We start from the raw sequence: 14,371 nt of genomic DNA, 5'->3' as shown, positions 1-14,371 counted from the left end.
TTTATTAAGCAGTATACAAATATATAATCGGTAGTCTTCTGTCATCTCCCACTAAACACAACCTCCTACTCATCACCTGACAGCCCTCCACTTCCCTCCCTAAAAATAAGAGGGAACCGAGTCTCCTTTTCAAACCCCCTCCTAAGCTAGACTGCAGAAGCGAGAATAGGAAGGCTGAGTCATCATCCTCTTAGAAAATCTAAGTGTACCAAAGGCACTAGAACAAAGTGTTTTTTATACATATCTTTAACACATGGCTGCTTTTTAAAGCTATCAACCCAAGAGCTGAGGACATGTCTTCTTTCTACTGCATAAAGTAGGTACCTCTCAGTGTCATCTGTACCAGTGGTCGCCAACCTTTTGGACCCCATGTACCACTGGTGGTCCGTGGACCACCGGTTGGCAACCGCTGATCTGTCCCACACCCCTCCTCCACACCCAGTCATGGGCACCTTACTCATCAGCAAAATGACCGCCTTGGCACATGTATCACTTCAGACTGTGTCAGGTATTGCACAGCACAGGTAAGAAGGGCCAAAATGCTCTATGGCGGCCCATTTAAGAGCTATGTTATAGCCTGAGGTGCTCTTCTCCCTAAGTAAGGGTTATGGCAAATAGTTCCATGAGGGTAAAGACACCAGCCTCATATGCATAAACAAGGATGGCTTGCATAACACCTGATCTATTTCTCTCATTTTTCCTGGCCAAGGCAAGGAAAACCAGTTAGAAAGGATTGTTATGATCCATTCATTTACAGCTGTAATTCCTGAAAAAAGTGTTGTCTGGCAGAGCAAGTCCTGTGTTTTGTGCTCACCCCTTGTAGAGCGGAATTAAGTCATTTCACAGTGCTGGGGTAGAAGAGTGAAAGCCCCAGCTCTGCAGTTCTGAGGCTGAGAAACTCACTGCCCAGATCAAAGGCAGACAACCAGGATCTCTCCATAAGCCCAGGGACCCACTCCTGACCCCCTTCCCCCGCACAAGCACACACAAAACCAGCTGACACCAGTATTTCTGAATAGATGTAATAGAAAGGACTTTATTTTTAAGGAAAATTCATTCAGCCATTGATTATAGAGCCATTTCTCAGTACTCCTTTTCTTCCTACCTAGGAATCTGAAATACAACATGATTAAGATAATGCAAAAATAAGAATCACTGGTTCATCACCTAGGGAACAAAACACACTTAATTGCTTGACACTTTATTGAACGCAAAGCAAGATTAGGTGTCTTTGCCTTCCTGGTAGAGCTGAAGCAGGAGCCCAGGGAGGGGGAGACTGCACAGCTTTCCTTTGTGGGGAAGATGTGCGCGCCCTGTAGTCCCATCTTGTTGTAGAAAGACTAACCCATGTTCTTTCGGTTGCCATAGCCCCTAGGATGGGTATCCTTCCAGTCATCCCACTCCCGAGCTCGGTGGAGTGTTTGCTCATCATCCTCTTCCTCCCTTTGTTCTTGATCTTCTTGTTGAGCTGCTCTTTTGGCCTCTGCCAAAGTAGAAAAATGAGAAATTGACGGAATGTCAGGAACCTCAGCACCATTCTAAACACAATCACATAAAAGGAAAGGCATATGGCAGGCTGCATGCCTGGGGCCAGCAGAAGCAGGGAGAGCACTTAGATACCTAACAGAGGACATGTTCAACAGTAAGAAAGGGTGCTCTGAGTACTTTTCACAAGAAAGCTAAAACATAAAAGTTGCCCCTCAGGATGAATTCTATTTTGGGAAAGAATTATTACTAAAATTGCTAAATACCCCAGTCTGCCCTCCTAAAAGAAAAAGACCCACAAAAAAGCAAACTACCAACTGACCAACAAAACCCCAGCAAGCCAAAACACTAAAGTAAAAAATATGTATGATTTTATAATTTGTGATATGCTAAGGAGCGGGAACTACAGGCGACTTCCCCTCCTCCACCCATTTCCTGTTAGTTATACAATTTTGCTTGTGTGTAAAATTGGAAATCACAGGGCAGCTGAACCTACCAGAAGAGAATATCTGTGTTATTCTGCACATGCCTGGAACAGGGTCTAAGGTCCAAATGGCACTTGTCATGCGGTGTACACCCAAAAGAAATTGAACCAACTGCTGTATCTCTTTTGCACTAATTGTTTTCTCTTCCGAGGTAAAAGAACATATCCTGGTGACTGAGTTTGCTTATGAGAAACAGTTTCATGACTATGATAAAGAATGAAATGTGTGGGGATCTGATCTACTCTAATAGCTTAGGAGCCTTGTGTTCTTTAAAAAACACTTTTATTGTAAAACAAAGAATACTGTAAATCATATATATTTAACTTCAGTTTTCACAAGGAGGCAAAGCTATACCTATATAGCCTCCACCTGGGTCAAAAGATCTTCTGTACCCATTCCAAAAGCTTTTCCATGAGCATCTTCCAAATTAAAACACCCTCCCCCCTCTGCCCCAAAGGTAACCACCTTTTATAGAAATAACTTTCTGACTTTATTACAGCTTTATAATCCAAATGTGCATCTCAAGACACCAGAGTTGTCCATTTGTACATTCACATTTTACTCAATGACTTCTAGTACGGAGTTGGGGCTCCATCACCACAATCCAATTAAAAAAATTCTATCACCTCGAAAAGACCCCTTGTACCCATTTACAGTTAGTTCACATTCCCTCCCTTCTTCCAGCCCCTGGAAATCACTATTCTGCCTTCTTTCTCTATATATTTGTCTATTACTAGTGGCCCGGTGCACGAAATTCGTGAAGGGGGGGGGGAGGGGTTCCCTCAGCCCAGCCTGCATCATCTCCAATCTGCGACCCCTCGGGGGATGTCCAACTGCCGGACAGGGATTGGGCCTAAACTGGCAGTCAGACATCCCTCCCACAATCTGGGACCGCTGACTCCTAACCGCTCACCTGCCTGCCTGCCTGATTGCCCCTAACCCCTCTGCCTGCCTGATCACCCCTAACCTCTCTGTCTGCCTGCCTGATCTCACCCCCAACTGCTCTCCCTTGCCAGCCTGATCTCGCTCCCAACTGCCTCTACCTTCCTGATCACCCCTAATTGCCCTCCCTTGCTGGCCTGATATCACCCCCAAGTGCCCTCCCCTGCCGGGCTGATCTCACCCCCAAATGCCCTCCCCTGCTGACCTGGTTGCCCCCAACTGCCCTCCCCTGCTGGCCTGATCTTGCCCCAACAGCTCTCCCCTGCCGGCCTGATCTCGCCCCCCAACTGCCCTCCCCTGCCAGCCAATTTGGTTCTGATTGGTCGGTTTCTATGCCAGTCAGCGTCAAAAGCTCTGCCTCCTAGGCCGCCATTGGCTCCTCACAGTTCACCCAGATTTAGTTCTGATTGGTCAGTTTCTATGCCAGTCAGTGTATCTGGGCCTCTCTCCAGGCCTGATCAGAGAGGCGGGGCTGATCAGCAGCCCCCGTGGAGGCCCGGAGAGAATCAGAGGCGTGGCTGCTGGCAAAGCCAAGAGAGAAAGAGAGAGGCAATGGCTGATGAACAGCTGCCAAGGAGGCTGCGGATCAGACCCTGCCTCTCTCTGGGCCTGATCCACAGCCCCCTGGCAGTCAGAGCTGGGTCGCCTCGCCCGCACTGGCAGTAGTCAGTGCTGGGTCTCCACGGCAACCCAGCACTGACTGCAAGACTGACTTCCAGTGTTCAGTTGAGCCTTCGGTCAGTTGTTACGGACCCTGGGTTTTTATATAGTAGGATGGGCATTTCAAAGAAACAGAATCAAGTAATATATAGTCTTGTATCTCATTTCTTTTACTTAGCCAAATATTTCTGAGTTTAGTCTTGCCCATTTAAAATATTTTGGTATCTTTTTGGTTTTTATTGTTAATCCTCACCCAAGGATATTTTTCTACTGATTTTTATTTATGATGTATTTATTTATATTTTATTTTTTGTTAATCCTCACCCAAGGATATTTTTCCATTGATTTTTAGAGAGTGGAAGGGAGGGGGAGAGACAGAAACATCAATTTGAGAGATACACAATCGGTTGGCTGCCTCCTGCACACGCCCCAAACAGGGCCAGGGATGGAGCCTGCAACCAAGGTATGTGCCTTTGATCAGAATCAAACCCAATACCCTTCAGTCCTCGGGTAAATACTCTATCCACTGAGCCAAACCAGCTAGAGCTATTTTGGTATCTTTTTAATCTAGAGGTTCCTCTTCCATCCTTTCCCTTCCTTAAATGTTGTCTTGAAGAAGCTGGGGGTATCTGATCTGTAGAGTTTCCTCAAATCTGGGATTTTGTTAATTGAATAGTCATGATGCAGTCCAACATGTTCTTTTGAAATTCTGCAGATTAGCAAGTTCATACAGAGGCTTGATCTGATTCAGGTTGATCCCTTCATCATGATTATAGGAGGTGCTGCCTTCCCTCATCAGGTGGCACATATGTGTCTCATGTGTTGCAATGTCAGCAGCTGTTGATGCTCAATGCCTAGATTCATTAATTTTCCAGATGTTTCAAAAAGGTAACACACTTATTTTTAACATTCCCTTTTTATTAACTAGAATACATTTATAAAGAGAGGTTACCACTCATCTACTACTATTTGGTTACCCAGGAGAAAAACAAAATAAATGCTTGATACTTTCACTTTATTTACCACTTTTCAAGATAATTGGCTCTTTATCATCCTCTAAAATTGAACAGTTTTTTTTTTAAAGGACTATTATGAACTCATGGATTTAAACATATTTGATGGGTTTCAATAAATTGCAATGATTTCTAAAAAATCTTAAATTCTCGCTGAAACCGGTTTGGCTCAGTGGATAGAGCATCAGTCTGCGGACTGAAAGGCCCCAGGTTCGATTCCGGTCAAGGGCATGTACATTGGTTGCAGGCACATCCCCAGTAGGGGGTGTGCAGGAGGCAGCTGGTCGATGTTTCTCTCTCATCGATGTTTCTAGCTCTCTATCCCTCTCCCTTCCTCTCTGTAAAAAATCAATAAAATATATTTTAAAAAAATCTTAAATTCTTAAATTTTAGAATAGTTTTAGATTTACAGGAAAATTGAGAAGATAGTACAGAGAGTTCTTATACATTTATACCCAACTAGAGGCCTGGTGCACAAATTCTTGTACGGGTGGAGTCTGGTTGGCCTGCCCTGATGGGGGCTGATTAGGCTGGGCCGGCAGGGGGGAGGGGCCATGGGAGGTTGGCCGACTGGCCCCGCCGCCAATCGGGGTTGTGGGGGCCAATCGGGGCCAGGCTGAGGGGCTATGGGAGGTTGGGGGGCGGCGATCAGGGCCCCAAACAGGCCGGTTGGCCGCTGCAGTGCGTGTCATAGTGACTGGTCGTTCTGTCATTCCAGTCGCTTGGCTTTTAAATACATAGACTAGAGGCCCGGTGCATGAAATTCGTGCACGGAAGGGGTTGTCCCTCAGCCCAGCCTGTACCCTCTCCAATCTGGGACCCCTCGAGGGATGTCCGACTGCCCGTTTAGGCCTGATCCCAGTGGGAATCACAATCCAGGACTGCTGGCTCCCAACTGCTTGCCTGCCTGCCTTCCTGATTGCCCCTAACCGCTTCTGCCTGCCAGCCTGATCACCCCCTAACCACTCCGCTGCCAGCCTGTTTGCCCCCAACTTCCCTCCTCTGCCGGCCTGGTCACTCCTAACTGCCCTCTCCTGCAGGGTTGATCACCTCCAACTGCCCTCCCTTGAAGGCCTGGTCCCTCTCAACTGCCCTCCCTTGCAGGCCTGGTCCTTCTCAACTGCCCTTCCCTGCTGGCCATCTTGTGGTGGCCATCTTGTGTCCACATGGGCGCAGGATCTTTGACCACATGGGAGCAGCTATATTGTGTGTTGCAGTGATGATCAATCTGCATATTACTCTTTCATTAGATAGGATAGAGGCTTGGTACAGGGGTTGGGGCCAGCTGGTTTGCCCTGAAGGGTGTCCCTGATCAGGGTGGGGTTCCGTTGGGGCATGGGGCGGCCTGAGCGAGGGGCCTGTGGTGGTTTGCAGGCCGGCCACGCCCCCTGGCAACTCAAGCAGAGGCCCTGGTATCTGGAAATTATTTACCTTCTACAATTGAAACTTTGTAGCCTGGAGCGGAGCCAAGCCATTTCTGTTGGGGTTCTAATTGAAACTTTGTAGCCTTAAGTGGGTGGGCCCGGCAAGGGTGTGCGGAAAGCTTTGCTTCTCCTGTTGCCGCCGGCAACCCTGGCCTGCTCTCTCAAGCTCCATTCTGCCACAATTTCTGTTTGAATTTGTTTACCTTCTATAATTGAAACTTTGTAGCTTGAGTGGAGGCTTAGGCCTGGCAAGGGCAGGCAGAAAGCTTGGCTTCCTGTTACCTAGGAAACCTTGCTCTCTGTGGCTGTAGCCATCTTGGTTTGGGTTAATTTGCATACTCACTCTGATTGGATGGTGGGTGTGGCTTATGGGTGTGTCAGAGGTATGGTCAATTTGCATATTTGTCTATTATTAGGTAGGACTAGTGGCCCAATGCACAAATGAAGATTCGTGTAAGAATGGGCCTTCGTTCCCCTGGCTGCTGGCACCACCTTTGCTCTGGCTGGAGCCGCCTTTCTGCCTTCCCATGCTTCCCAGAGACCCGGAGCTGCTGGGGTGGTGCAGAACACATGCATCATTGCCATGGCGACAATGCAGGCGTCCCACCCTGTCCCCGGCCACTCGGTGCCTGCGTATGCAAATTAACCAATCTTTGTTGGGTTAATTTGCATACTCCCTCCTGATTGGCTGGTGGGTGTCACGAAGGTATGGTCAATTAGCATGTTACTCTTTTATTAGGTAGATGGTTTCTGTCACAACTAGTGAACCAATACTGTTATAATATTAACTACTAAAGTCCATACTTTATTCAGACTTCCTTGGGTTTTTTTATGCTGGTCAATTTTTGTATTGAATTTATTGGTGTGACACTGGTTAACAAAACCATACAGGTTTAGCCCTAGCCAGTTTGGCTTAGTGGATAGAGCAGACTAAAGGGTCCCTGGTTCGATTCCAGTCAGGGGCATATGCCCAGGTTATGGCCTCGATCCCCAGTAGGGGGCATGCAGGAAGCAGCTGATCAATGATTCTCTATCATCATTGATGTTTCTATATCTCTCTTCCTCTCCCTTCCTCTCTGAAATCAATAAAAATATATTTTAAAAAAACCATACAGGTTTCAAGTGTACAACTCAATATGCTGGTAAATGTTTAGCAACTAGCTTTGGGAAGGGATTGGGTAGCATTTGATGATTTCCATAGTATAATCCTCCCACCATGGCTAATTTCAAACTACTAGCATGGCATCACTGAACAAAATTGGGAATAGATGTGCAGTAGCACACATTATATAGTATTTCCACCTACAGATACAATAGGCATAAATAACCCCGAGAGTAATAGTAAAATGTAGCAAAATACATATGATGTGATGAGATTTGAGTATTTCCTTTGTTTTTTGTTTTTTAAAAAATTTTTAATGTTGAGAGTATTAGATATATTGACCTCCTTCACCTGGATCCCACCCTGCCCCAGGCCTTTACTATCTATTGTCTGTGTCCATGGGTAATGCATATATCTTTGGTTACTCTCTTCCTGTCATCCTTCCCTCTGAGATTCATCAGTCTGTTCCATGTTTCCATGCCTCTGGTTCTATTTTATTCATCAGTTTATTTTGTTCATTAGATGTCTTGTTCATTTATTTTGATTTTTAGATTAAATTGTTGATATAGGTTTCCTTAGGTTTTACCTAATGCCCTTTTTAACTGTCCCCTGATCCCATCCTGAACACCACAGTGCATTTTGTCATCATTTCTCCTCATGTCCTCTTGGTTGTGATAATTTCTTAGCCTTTCCTGTGTTGAGGAGTCCTCATCAGGTATTTTGCAGAATGTGCCTCAATTTGGGCTGTGTGATGTTTTTCTCATAATTAGTCTGGGGTTGTGGGTTGGAGGAGACCACAGAAGTGAAGTACCTGTCTCATCACATCAAATCAAGGCTACATACACATCATCATGATTATCACTGCTGATGTTAACCTGGACCACCTGACTAAGGTAGTGTTTGCATGGTTCCCAATAGTAAAGTTACTCCTTCCCACTCCTTATATACTGTAGACCACAGCCCACACTTCAGGAGTGAGGAGTTATGCTCCACCTCCTTGAGACAGAAGCATATAGACAAATTATTTGGAATTTTCACATAGAGATTATTCTCTTCTCCCCCACTTATTTACTTAATTTATTTCTATCACTGTAGAATCATGGATATTTATTTTATTCCTTGTGTTATAATCCAATTCTGCTATTTTACTGCTCACTCAATTCTTCCAGTTTTTGGTCAGTTAGAGTTCTTTCAGCTGGCCTGTGTCCCAATAACATACTCCAATTGTCTTTTTTTTTTTTTTTTTTTTAGCTCTTCCTTCTTCAATGCTTATCTTGTATTTTTCCTGTCCCAGATTTGAAATTAGCCACCCTGGCTTCTTTTTAATGGGAATGGTATTTCAAAACCACAATCTGAGTGACTAGGTATGCTCATTGCTGCTGGGCTGGTCATTGTTTCTAAGCCTTTTCAGTGGATAAAGCAAAGGTGTATATGTTTACTTTTAAATAAAATTTCTCATGGTTTCATATTTAGGACAACATTGTTTTATTTCTTAAATTCTTTTGAATTACGTCTGTATTCTACATTAAAAGTCTTAGTTGTCAAAGAAAGGATAAAATAAGAGTATCATAATTACTTATTTATAATACCTCATATTACAGTCTTGTAATAACACTAATATTGTCTGTCACTAATATAACTGAGAATCGTTCTTTTTTTTTTGCATATGCTTTCCCCATTTCTCCATTTTTAAAAGGCCTACATTAAAAATTTAAATAAAAAGAATCTACATGATCTGAGTACTGAGTATATAGGCACTGCATACTCTACTCTCTCCCCTTTATGCCTCATTTAGTCTTAGTTCTACAAGTCACTATATATTTAACTAGGGGTCCAGTGCACAAAGATTCGTGCATGGGGGGTGGGTCCCTCAGCCCAACCTGCACCCTCTCCAATCTGACAGCCCTCAGGGGAGCCCTCTTCAATCTGGGAGTTTCTGGCTGTCTTTGCAATCATATAAGGGAATTGTTTGAGACCCCAACCCAGTTTGGTTTGTTGCTCACAGAATAATAAAGACTTGTTTTTTTCTTTGCTTCATTGGTGGAGATTTCCTGGAAGTTTTAGGATATCTTCCCTTTAATTTTTCCTAGTCACTCTGATTTTACTTATGTCTCTCACCTTTGCTTTCCCTCCATCCCCCACTGCAACAGTAACTTGCTCCAGGCTCACTTTGCTCTAGTGTCTAGGACAGTGGTCGGCAAACTCAACCGTCAACAGAGCCAAATATCAACAGTACAACGATTGAAATTTCTTTTGAGGGCCAAACTTTTTAAACTTAAACTTCTAACGCCACTTCTTCAAAATAGACTCGCCGAGGTCGTGGTATTTTGTGGAAGAGCCACACTCAAGGGGCCAAAGAGCTGCATGTGGCTTGTGAGCCGCAGTTTGCCGACCATGGGTCTAGGAGATCCGTCTGCCACCAGAACTATGAGTCCCAGCATTCCTGGTGCTTCCCCGTGCTCTGGGCTTCCACTTCTGGTCCTGGGGCTGCCACCAGAACTACTACTCCCAGAATTCCTGGTGCTCCCCACGCTCTGGGTTTTCCCTTCCTGTTCTGTCTCTGTCCCAAGGCCTCCCACTCTGTCAAGTCCTCCAAACCACCAGCTCTCCCTCTCTGCTCTCCGTCTGGCAGCTTGGGGAGCCAAGTTCCTCAAGCTGCTCCACTCTCCGCCAGCTCTCCCCCTCTGCTCTCCGCCCAGCGCCTGTGTATGCAAATTAACCCACCATCATTGTCAGGTTAATTTGCATACTCACTCCTGATTGGCTGGGGAGCGTAGTGGAGGTATGGTCAATTTACATGTTTTTCTTATATTATATAGGATGCTTGCCATCAGTCCTTATGTTAATGTCTCTCACCATTTTGGTTGTCTGAAGCTCATTCTCTAGCAATTTCCTCAGGAAGAAATCATGGGAACAGTATCTCTTAAGTTACTGCATACTGATAAATCTCTGTACCCTTTATTTAAAAGACAGTTTTAGCAGATATATATCCTTGGCTCACATTTTTCCCCTTGAATATTGTAATATCTGTTACTCCACTTTTTTTGGCATGAAATGTTGGTGTCAAAGTTTCAGGGTGATCTAATTTTCTTCCCTTTATAAACCACCTGTTCTTTTTGCTGAAATTTCCACAGCCATTTTTCTTCTTTCCAGCTTAGTACTTTTATTATCATTTGTTGGTCATTTTGGGTCAGAATTCTCAGGTACACAGTACACTTTTTATAATCAAATCTTTTTTTTTTTTTTTTTTTAAGTTTCAGGAAAGTCTCCTTACTATTAGTTTTTAGCATTTATTCTTTTTCCTTGCTTTGGTTTTCTTCTTCAGGTAATCCTACTATCCTACGCCAGGTCTTCCTTACTTTCTTTGATATGCCAAATCTTTTTATTTAAAACATGTTCCTTTTTACTTTAGTAAGGCATTTCCTATTGCTTTCCTCTGCTGCAGACTTCATTTCTGAAATGTTTTTTAAAATTATCTTTATTGTTGAAAGTATTACAAATGTCCCCTTTGTTTTTTTTTCATTGACCCCCTCCATCCTGCACTTGCCCCTCCAGACCTTCAGCACTCTATTGTCTGTGTCCATGGGCTAGGCATATCCTATATAATAAAAGCCTAATACGCAAACTGTCTCCTCGGGCGGTCGTTCGACTGCTCGCTATGACGTATGCTGACCACCAGGGGGTGGCACAGAAAATGACGGACATTGGGTGATGTGCTGCAACCTCTCACTGGCTACCTGGGGGTGGGGGTAAGAGGGATGGAGGTGCGGTGAGAATGCGGGGTGTCCAAGCTTGCTCTCACTCCCCCTACTATCCTCCCCTAGAACACCAGGGCTTGCACACTGGGGAAGCCACCACACTCAGGTGCCAGGTGCCCGTGAGGAACCCACCCTGCATCTGTGCGGCCTCTTCCGGGTGAGCCAGGCTGCAGCCAACTGGACTGCAGGGACCAGTCGGGCTCCCCATGGGTTTGTGCAGGAACTGGTCTGTGAGGCCAGCTGGGAGAGAGTGCACTGCACACCCGGCTTCCATGCAGCACTGCTGGGCAGCCCAGAAGCCCATGCTGAGCCCAGGACCACGGTGTCCGGCCAAGCTCACCGCCATCTTTGCGTGGAGACTCGGGCACCATGACTCAGGTGGAGGGGGGTGCGTGGGGGCTCAGGAGCCCAGGTGCTGCCCAGGACCCAGAGGTCAGCTGGGACCTGCCCTTTCACGCCAGATGCTCATGCTTCGGTCGCCAGCAAGGCATAGGGACTGCACCTGTGCAAAAATTTTGTACACTGGGCCTCTAGTATGCATGTAAGTTCCCTGGTTAATCACTCCCTACCCACCCTCTCATTTCCACCTTCCCTCTGAAATTCCTCAGTCTGTTCCATGATTCTATGTCTCTGGATCTACTTTATCAGTTTATTTTGTTCATTAGATTCCACATATGAATGAGATCATATGATACTTATCTTTCTCTAACTGGCTCATTTCGCTTAGCATAATATTCTCCAGGTCCATTCATGTTGCAAATGGCAAGAGTTATTTTTTATAGCTGTGTAATATTCCATTGTGTAGATGTACCACAGCTTTTTTATCTACTCGTCTACTGATGAGCACTTAAGCTGTTTCCAAATATTAGCTATTGTAAATTGTGCTGCTATGAACATAGGGTGCATATATTCTTGCTGACTGGTGTTTTCTGGTTTCTTTGTATATATTCCTAGAAGTGGGATCACTGGGTCAAATGGGGAGTTCCATTTTTAAGTTTTTGAGGAAATGCCATACTGTTTTGAACAGTGGCTGCACCAGTCTGCATCCCCACCAGCAGTGTACTAAAATTCCTTCTTTCTTTTTTTAAAAAGTATGTTTTATTGATTTCAGAGAAGGGAAGGGAGGAGAGAGGGGTAGAAACATCAATAAGAGAAACATCACCAATCAGCTGCCCCCTGCATGCCCCCAATGGGGATCGAGCCCACAACCAGGGAATGTTTCCTGACCGGGAATCGAACCGTGACCTCTTGGCTCATAGATCCTGAGCCACACTCTCCAGGTGAAATGATTCTTTCTTATTTTCCCTAAGTTGTCACCACATTTCCGAGTTCTTCTAACCCTGCTTTATACTGTTCTTCCATGTCTTATATAATTTTCTTAATGTCTTTCAACTCATTTTTAAAAAGTATATTTTAGATTTGTTGTGTTTTGGAATGCTCTTGATTCTTTTTCCCCTTATAGTAATTTTGTGTGAACTTTGGCCTTGATAATTTTGTTCACTTTCTAACAGCTTTATTGTATATATTTCACATACTATAAAATAAAATTCACCCATTTAAAGTGTACAGATCAGCGGGGTTTTTTTGTTTTGTTTTGTTTTGTATAATCAGAGCTGTGCAATCATCACCACAGCCTATTGTTAATTCTGATGTGTGGTTAAGTTGTCCTTTACTTTTAGAAAGAAGTAGGTTCAGGGTGGCTTTTCTAACTTGACAGAAGCTATCTTTCTGTTGTTAAAGAAATAGGCCTTGTTTAATTAGTTCTTGATTCTGGTCCTTTCTTACACTTTTATCTGGACTTTCTCTTTCCTTCTTTTCTTTATTGTGCCTCTTCTCCTCAATTTCAATTCTATTCTCAACAATTTCTCCTCAGGGTAGAACCCTGTCCTGGAAGGGAGATCTGGTGGGTCATTTTCAAAAGTTCACTAAGGACTAGACTACTCCACCCCTTTCAGACCTTCTGACCACAAGCCCCTTGTATTTACCCAGGTGTTTTTTTTTAATCCTCACCTGAGGATATGCTTTTCAAAATTGACTTTAGAGAAAGAGGAAGGGAGATGGAGAGAGAGAGAAAAAAATCAATGTGAGAGTGAAACATCACACAAGCCCTGACTAGGATTCAAACCCAAACCCTTTCAGTGAACAGGACAACACTCCAACTAAGCCACACTGGCCAGGGCTCACCCAGTTTTTATTGGTGGCAAAACTCCTATTTCAAGTGTTGTTCTTAAATGGACTGTCATGCTTTTTAGTGAATACCTGTTTGCTGTTTGGAATTCTTGTGTCTGTCAAGTTGTTCACATGGTCTGTCTGTCAACTCTTCTGCTTTCTTCCACACAGATGCCAATCACCTATTGATCTTGTGCTAAGGGTGATTTCCCTTACCTGTTTAGTGTGAGAGTCATGGGGATACATTGTTACCTAGTTCTGTTGTGAATATTATCTGTCAGTTTTCTTTTGTGTTTTTATTAAAGTACTAGAGGCCTGGTGCACGAAATTCGTGCATGGGTGGGGTCCCTAGGCCTGGCTGGCAATCAGGGACAATAGGGGCCAGGCCAAATAGGGTCAGGCTGAAGAGGAGGTGACAGCTGCTGGGCCGGGCACAGAAGGAACGGATGCTGAATGTGGATGCCACCATCGTCGGCGCTCCACCACCACGCGGGTCCCTACCTCCTCCCTCCTCCTTCCCTCGCTGCTGCACTGCCACCGCGGTGGGCAGGCAGCGGGGTCTGCCGGCTGGGGGTGTGTGGACAGGGCACGGGAGGTTGGCCGCTGGCCCAGAGGAGGAAACCAGCCCTTGGCCCCCCTGGGAAAAGAGCCACATCTGCTGCCACCCACCCCTGGCTCCCCGTCCCAGCCCAGGGCCCAAAGGCCCTGGCGGGGTTGGGAGAGGAGGCGACGGTTGCTGGGCCGGGCACGGAAGGAACAGATGCCAGATGCTGACACCACCGTCGGCGCTCTGCCACTGCACAGTTCTCCGCCTCCCCCACTCCTCCTTCCCTCGCCACCACATTGCCACTGCGGCAGGCGGACGGCAGGCTGGTTGGGGCCTGCCAAGCTGGGTGGAGGGACAGGGCATGGGAGGTTGGCTGCCAGCCCCAAGGAGGGAGCCAGCCCTCAGCCCCCCTGGGAAAAGAACCGAATCTGCCGCCACCCACCCCTGGTTATCCATCCTAGCCCAGGGGCTGGCCCCAATCAGGCAATCGGGGCCTGCCGGCTGGGGAGAGGGACCACAGGAGGTTGGCCGGCCAGGGGAGGTTGGCTGTGGGAGCACACTGACCAGCAGGGGACAGATCCTGCCTTGAGTGCCTGCCTCCTGGTAGTCAGTGCGTGTCATAGCGACCGGTCATTCTGGTCATTCTGATCGCTTAGGCTTTTATATATATAGATAACATACATGTAGAAAAAACATAGTATATAGCTCAATAAATTTTCATATCTGAACACATCTATGTAATCAGTACCCAGATCAAGATAGAAAACAGTACTGTTCCTTAGAAGT

General features: G+C 45.6%; 1 protein-coding gene across 2 annotated transcripts in view; it reads right to left on the bottom strand.

Annotated features, from left to right (window-relative positions):
- Positions 1-1,008: 1,008 nt before the first annotated feature.
- IGBP1 (immunoglobulin binding protein 1) overlaps positions 1,009-14,371 on the bottom strand; it is a 50,911-nt gene continuing 37,548 nt past the window's right edge. Inside the window, exon 6 of one of the 2 annotated variants that reach the window (XM_008155958.3) lies at positions 1,009-1,483. In XM_008155958.3, coding sequence (XP_008154180.2) covers positions 1,341-1,483 — 143 coding nt within the window. In that variant the 3' untranslated portion in view covers positions 1,009-1,340. The remainder of the gene's footprint in view (positions 1,484-14,371) is intronic. The other variant, XM_054717193.1, reaches the window with a different exon arrangement.

This window comes from Eptesicus fuscus, chromosome 1, assembly GCF_027574615.1.
Source record: "Eptesicus fuscus isolate TK198812 chromosome 1, DD_ASM_mEF_20220401, whole genome shotgun sequence".
NCBI classification, from domain to species: Eukaryota; Metazoa; Chordata; class Mammalia; order Chiroptera; family Vespertilionidae; genus Eptesicus; species Eptesicus fuscus.
This window is presented reverse-complemented; position numbering and strand designations above follow the sequence as displayed.